General features: G+C 38.9%; 1 protein-coding gene across 1 annotated transcript in view; it reads left to right on the top strand.

The window, feature by feature from the left end:
• Positions 1-5901, top strand: part of LOC108241855 (NACHT, LRR and PYD domains-containing protein 14-like) — a 24681-nt gene extending 18780 nt beyond the window's left edge. The window contains exons 8-12 of the mRNA XM_037980391.1: positions 8-778; positions 2573-2746; positions 3234-3407; positions 4604-4650; positions 4793-5901. Coding sequence (XP_037836319.1) covers positions 8-778; positions 2573-2746; positions 3234-3407; positions 4604-4650; positions 4793-5337 — 1711 coding nt within the window. The 3' untranslated portion in view covers positions 5338-5901. The remainder of the gene's footprint in view (positions 1-7; positions 779-2572; positions 2747-3233; positions 3408-4603; positions 4651-4792) is intronic.
• Positions 5902-7739: the final 1838 nt, after the last annotated feature.

Genomic DNA, 7739 nt, shown 5'->3' with positions numbered 1-7739 from the left:
ACTGGAGTCCAGAGAGCAGGAAGATGATTGAGTCTCTGGGAAAACTGGCTTTTGAGCAGCTGCAGAAAGGAAACCTGATCTTCTATGAATCAGACCTGACAGAGTGTGGCATCGATGTCAGAGCAGCCTCAGTGTACTCAGGAGTGTTCACACAGATCTTTAAAGAGGAGAGAGGGCTGTACCAGGACAAGGTGTTCTGCTTCGTCCATCTGAGTGTTCAGGAGTTTCTGGCTGCTCTTCATGTCCATCGGACCTTCAGCATCTCAGGGGTCAACCTGATGCAAAAAGAAACATACAAACAGACTGAAGTTTGTGACCTGAATGCTTTCCATCACACTGCTGTGGACAAGGCCCTAGAGAGTCCAAATGGACACCTGGACTTGTTCCTCCGCTTCCTCCTGGGTCTTTCACTGCAGACCAATCAGACTCTCCTACGAGGCCTGCTGACACAGACAGGAAGTAGCTCACAAACCAATCAAGAAACAGTCCAGTACATCAAGAAGAAGATTGCCAAGAAACTGACTGCAGAGAAAAGCATCAATCTGTTCCACTGTCTGAATGAACTGAATGATGGTTCTCTAGTGGAGGAGATCCAACAGTCTCTGAGTTCAGGAAGTCTCTCCACAGATAAACTGTCTCCTGCTCAGTGGTCAGCTCTAGTCTTCATCCTACTGTCATCAGGAAAAGATCTGGATGTGTTTGACCTGAAGAATTATTCTGCTTCAGAAGAGGCTCTTCTGAAGCTGCTGCCAGTGGTCAAAGCAACTAGCAAAGTTATGTGAGTAAAAACATAGATATATTTGTTTTAAAATACAATGCTTACTTTTATGTTGGTGTAAATTCTCAGACATCTAGAATATGACATGGTTCAACAGAAGGCAACTGGACTTCTCTTGTTTCTTAAATACATTTAACCTTTCATCTAAAAGGCTTCTTCAGTTCTTATCATGGGTTGGGAGTTCTTATAAATTAGTTCTACAAAGATCACAATACTAAGGCCATTGAGTTCACATGAGTTGCTGACTCACTCTTCTCCATCCTGTCAGTTGTTTGAGTCAGTTTCATGATACACGACTAGACCAACTTTACTCCAGACCAGATGTGCCAGCCGGACCTGTCTCTCTACCACCTATTTCAAATGCAGTGACAACTGTTGGGGTAAAATTTCACTTAACCTGCTAAAAGAAACCACACGGATAGGATTGATTATCTTTCTGAAAGCTTTTGCAAAAGGAGAGGTTCCAGGCAGCAACTTTTCGGGTCGCTGTCCAAGAAGCTCTGCCTTCTAGCTTGACCTATCTTTTTTTATTAAGAGAAAGCAAAGGGTGTGGACTGAGCCAGCCAGAACCAGTCCAGTCCATATTTTAAACACAAAGATAACACATACTGGGGCAGAGGACACTCTGCTTCTTAACAATAACACAGGAGCTGTTTGGGAGCTAGACGCTGTTTGTGAGTGGCGCCCGGCATCTAAAAACATGATAAGAATGAACTTAATTAAACCCTCTGACCTTTAGTGTGTCACGTAGGCAGTTTTGCACATAAGCACAAAGGCTGATAACATTAAAAACCCTAACAACAACTTTTACAGACAGAAGCATGGATGTGCCATGGGATCCCCAGTTTCACCCATTGCGGCGAGTCATTACATGGATGTAGTAGAAAATACAGCACTGAACTCTTACAGGGGAATCCTTTTGAAAAACTCAAGCACGATATTCCAATACATTTCAAACCCAAGAACCTTTTCAAACATAAACTGGTTCACACCAAGGATAAAACACTGAAACACAAGCTTAACAGTGTTGTATATGCAGTCTAGTGCAGTGAGAAATATAAAGACCTTTATATTGGAAAAACAATACAGCAGCTACACAAACAAATGCCACAGCACAGAAGAGACATCTTGCCAGGTCAAGACTCAGCAGCTCATCTACATCTCAAGGATATGGGGCACTCTTTTGAGGACAGTAATGTGCAGTTCAACTGGTAACACTGGTGGTTTGAAAAAGGAGTGAAAGAAGCCACCTACATTAAAGATGAAAAAGCAACATTAAACAGAGGAGGTGGCTTCAGGGTCCATCTTTGCCTTGACTCATCTGTCCAGACAGTTTCAAAACATTTAACACCTTGAAACGTGAACAAAACAGCTCACGTTGGCCTCATTAGGAAACATTCAACAATGACCCAGATTAGGGATGGGTCAGCATGACCCAATTTTTGTGATCATCACAAAAATGATTTAAAGTGGATTTATACTCCACAGGAGGTTAAGAAATCTTCTCTTGCTCATTTGGTTGTGAGCAAGAAAAGATTAAAAACATTTTTATTATACAGACTGACACAGTGAACACCATTTGCAAATTTGTCACAATGAGACACAATGAGATTGGTTGGTAGGTTAAATCTTCAAGAAACAAGTCCAGTTTCCTTCTATTCAACCACTTGATTTGCTTACTTTTAATTATTTATTACATATTATTCAGGGTAAACTAATTTATGATTCATTGCCGTTTTATTCATATTGTACAAATTCACAGTATAATGTATTCTATGTTTTTTGCATCCGTAGACTGAGTGACTGCAACCTCTCAAACAGAAGCTGTGAAGCACTTTCCTCGGTTCTCAGCTCCCAGTCTTCCAGTTTGAGAGAGTTGGATCTGAGTACCAACAACCTGATGGATTCAGGGGTGAAGCTGTTATGTCAAGGACTCAAGAGTCCACTATGTGCACTGGAAACTCTCAGGTCAGAAATTCATTAACTTTGGTGGACATTTAAATTCTGACTTATGTTAATAAATTAAGAGCAGACTGGTACAGGATCTGTCAAAATCAATGTGTTGTTATGACTCTGCAGGCACAAAGACAAACTAAATAAGTAAAATGATAACTTTAATAAGGAAAATGTTTACATGGCAGTGCTAAAACAGTGCTAACAAATTCAGGGGCAATGCAAAGGACATGAAGCATTGAGCATTGAACAGATGATTCTGGTCTCATTATTTTACATCACAAAAATCTGGCATTTTAACAGGGGTGTGTAGACATTTTGTATCCACCACAATTGTGTTTGGTTACATCACAAACAGTTGTTTCATGTTTCCCTCACGTTGAAGCACAAGCCCCTTTGAAAGAGGTCTTTGTTGTTCAATAAATTTATTTGAGCAAATTTTGGTTTTGGAGATGTTATGTCCAAGAATCTGTCATGTGTGATGTTTTGTGTGTGTGTGCAGGGTGTCAGGCTGTCTGATCACAGACGAAGGCTGTGCTTCTCTGGCCTCAGCTCTGAGCTCCAACCCCTCCCATCTGAGAGAGCTGGACCTGAGCTACAATCATCCAGGAGACTCAGGAGTGAAGCTGCTGTCAGCTGGACTGAAGGATCCACTCTGGAGACTGGACACTCTCAGGTATGGAGAGACTTGAAGAAGCCACAAAAACTGTCTGATGAGGAAGAGCTGAAAATAGGTGCTCAATCCTTCACTCAGCATTTTTATTTTTGTTTAATGTTGACATGAACAGGAACATTACATTGTATGAACAATCAGACATTCAGAAACATTTTTCACTTGATGTAATCTCTTCCAGGGTCATCTGGTGTTTTAAATTTCAAAAATTTAGAAACTCTTTCTCAGGTGAAGCAGTCGGTGCCTGCAGAGTTTTTTCTGTTGCCGCTGCTATAATGGATTACTGGCTATTTTTTGAACATTTGTGAAGGACAGCCTGCAAATTCTCTGCAGCCCACTTCAATAGGCAGGACCTAAGTCCTTCTTTTTATGTGAATATCAAATCTTTTCTCCTCTCAGTCACCTCTAAATTCTCACTATGCAGTGAACGAGACATTCTTGCATTACCAACAGTTTGTTATATACAAAATAATGTATAGCACAATACTGCATAGCACACTGACAAATGCATGGTTTTGGCTAAACAATAGATTGTCCTCAATAAATGGCAAACTGTGTTATCATTGGTATTTTTCATCGATTCAGCAAAAATATTGGAAACAGATTGTATCTCTGTGATAGGCTGGTAACAAAGAGATTAAAGATCCAATTTTAAATTGATCCTTTGCTAAGTTGTTTCAGTGACTACAAAACATTGGTTAGAATTTAGGAGCAGGGACGGCTGGTATCAGTGGGCGAGTAGGTTCAAGCCCTTGTTGATGTTTACAATAAAAATGTTAAAACTCCTAATAAATACAAATAAAAAATATCGTATCACATTTTGTGAAATTTACAACAAAACTGGTGCCAAACAGTCTCAAGAAAATCCCAGAGTCTTTCCAAAGGGCTAACTTTTCACAGTCCTGAACATTTAATGTCTTTCTTGGTACAGAATGATTGACAGGTGTTTTGTACAAAAAAAAAAGTACATGATCGTCAAGTAAACACAGTGTATTTTTTATTGTCTCATTATTCCCTGCCTGATACAGTAAGATGAAACAAGATTATAAAAATGAGTTCAAACTGCTGGGATGTGACAACCACAGGGCAGGACTTTGGAGATATTCCTTTCTCCCTGTCGAACAATGTGTGTATGAGAGCCATGTAATGTCCATGTTTGCTGACAGAGACTGATGCTCTGACCCCCCTCCTCCTTTCAGGGTGGAGCCTGCTGGAGTCCGATGGTTGACACCAGGTCTGAGGAAGTGTAAGTGTGTTTCTCATTTGATTCATCAAACATTCAGCTATCTCCAAATTGTCATGTCACTCATTCAGTCGTCATCATGTCAACAAATGATCAGATGATGGATCAATAACTGCAGCTGGATTGTGTTTGTTCTCTCCATCAGATTCCTGTCAGCTCACAATCGACACAAACACAGTAAACAGAGAGCTCCAACTGTCTGATGACAACAGAAATGTGACACGGGTAAAAGAGGAAGGGTCATATCCGGATCATCCAGACAGGTTTGATTTCTGTCCTCAGCTGCTGTGTAGAACTGGTCTGACTGGTCGCTGTTACTGGGAGGTGGAGTGGAGAGGAGAGGTTCGTATATCAGTGAGTTACAGAGGAATCCGAAAAAAAGGAAATATTGATGACATTGTGTTTGGAAGGAATGATCAGTCTTGGAGTCTAGACTGTGCTGATATTGGTCGTTTTTCTGTCTGGCACAATAAGATGGGGACATCCATGTCCTCCTCCTCCTCCTCCTGCTCTTCCTCCTCTGTCTCTAACAGAGTAGCAGTGTATGTGGACTGTCCTGCTGGCATTCTGTCCTTCTACAGAGTCTCCTCCGACTCACTGATCCACCTCCACACCTTCAACACCACATTCACTCAAACTCTTTATCCTGGATTTGCATTTAGGTCATATGGTTCTTCAGTGTGTCTGTGAAGAGATTAATATAAAAAGTATTGTTTCTGTCAGGGAAAAACCCAGTAGAGAACATTTATTTCCTAACCTAACCAAGCATATTTATTTTCTGTTGTTAGCCAAGTTATTGTGCCTGTGAAAATATTTAACTGAAAGCACTGTAAGAGTAACTGCATGACAAACTCTGTAAAGTGATTTGCAGAACCTGGAGAGGTTAAAAAGACGCCATATAAGATGTGGACTATTTACCATTTTTAAGTCTTAGAAAATGTTAGAAAATAAGTATTATTAAAACTTTATCTGTCAACATTTGTATTGGATTAAATGTTTATGATGATCAAAATATTTGCCTCAATAAGTCTTCTTTTGTGCTTTTTTTATATTTTCCACATCTAAAGCTGTTTGTTTTGTGAAAACAATGGTTCCTCTCCAGTCAGCAGGTTGATCTCATGTTTCTCTATAAGACGGTGTCCTCACGCAAGACTGAATCACATATTCATATATTCTCATCACTTACTTGTTTTTTGCACAAAAATGTATTTGTGTGTGTGTTGTATAATAATAAAGTACAGTACATAAAGAAAGTATCGAAAGAGCTTCACTTTTTCACATTTTGTTGTTTCAACCTTATTCCAAAGTGGATTTGTTTATTTTTCCCTCAAAATTCTGCACTCTTATACCTGATAATGACAAAGTAAAAATAAAGTTTGTTTAAAAATTTTGCAAATCTATTTAAAATAAAAAAACAAAAATACAACATATACATAAGTATTCACAGTGTTTGCTATGACACTCAAAATTGAGCTGCATCTTGTTTCCACCGATCATCCTGCAAATATTTCTACAACTTGATCAGAGTCCACATTTGGTAAATTCAGTTTTATTAAAATCTCTCCACTGGAGACATTTTGGCAAAAGACATACACCAGTTTGTATTTTGACCCTTATTAGGACATTGCATCGACTTCAGTTTATTTCTGTAGCCTAACCCTAATTATTTCTAGTACATGCCTAACACTAACCTAAAATCAATTTACACCTTAGCCCTAAACTTAACCCCTAACCCAAAAATGAAGCTCAACCGTATTAGGACCGGATTTTTGATCACTAAAATGACTACCAGTCCTGACAAGGTAGGTGATTACACCAGAAAAAGTCTTAAGAAACCAACAATATCCAGGTAAACACACATATTCAAATATATTATTGTGTGCCTTTGCCTTTCAGCAGCAGGTGATAACAACTATCTTCTTTGTTCAGTCAGTTACATTTATCTACGTATCCAAAAAGCAGGCACTTTCTTTGGAAATTCAGAATTTGCTTCACCAACAGCAGTATAAATTTCATCTCATCAGATACTGCTGCCTTCAAAATATGGCCAAGGATGTGTCATGCTAGCTAGCATTAAATATTTCCACAGGGATAACTTCAACATTTTTGAAAATAGTTACCTGTTTTTGACAGTCTTTACTTAGCTAAAACTAAAAATTTTAGGCTGAAATGGACATGGTCTTTATCATATGATTCAGCACAGTGCAGGGAACATGTACATATAAAGCATTAAATTGTGCAACTTATGGTTTAGAAGTTACAGGACAAAATTAAAACACCCAAATGATAGCGCCCCCCTTATTTTTGTGGTTTGCATACACAAGCCCTATTTTCCACCATGAAAATATAATCTCATAACTCCTTGTGATTTGGGCTGCAGTAAAACTTTTATTTATGGAAGAAAAAGAACAATAATACAAAAGCTGAACAGTTTTAGTAGGGTTTTATGCCTCTGTGGGCTTAGACCCCTAACAAACTCGCCCGTGTCCATTTGCATTTGATGTGCAGTTTATCTTTTGACCACCAGATGGCGACATATTATGATCTAAGAGGAGTCCAGTACCTCCTTAGTAAAAGGAGATGTTCGATAACTGAGAGCAGGATTATTCTGAACCAGCAACACTCTCTAATGTTAGTAAAATAGTTCAGCACCTGCACCCATTTTTCTGCCCCTTTGACAGCATCTTTATATTTATTGTCTGCAGCCGAAGACAATAATCTCTTTGCCTGTGTGTATGCATGAGTTTTTCTGCAGTGTGAGCAAAAGATCTCATGAACCAGTGTATAGATTTTGATAAAACGTGCAGAAAGTAATTGTTGAATGTACATCTACAATTAATTGATGTTAAGAGTCGACCCGATTCAAGATGGCTACCAGAGCCAACTGACCTTCTATAATTCTTTTATATTGAGCTACAATTTGGGACGGTAGTAGCTGAGAGTTATTTACAGCATACAGTATACTTTGAGAAATACACATTATGCAATATTTTTGCTTGAAACTATGGCATTGCTTTTTGGCCTCAACCCTGTCTGTCTGTTAGCAAAATTTCGTATAAGCCACTGGATGAATTGTAATTAATTATTTAGAA

The sequence above is a fragment of the Kryptolebias marmoratus genome, linkage group LG1 (genome assembly GCF_001649575.2).
Source record: "Kryptolebias marmoratus isolate JLee-2015 linkage group LG1, ASM164957v2, whole genome shotgun sequence".
In the NCBI taxonomy this organism is placed as follows: Eukaryota; Metazoa; Chordata; class Actinopteri; order Cyprinodontiformes; family Rivulidae; genus Kryptolebias; species Kryptolebias marmoratus.
Note: the sequence above shows the minus strand (reverse complement) of the source record. Positions and strands in the feature narration are given on the sequence as shown.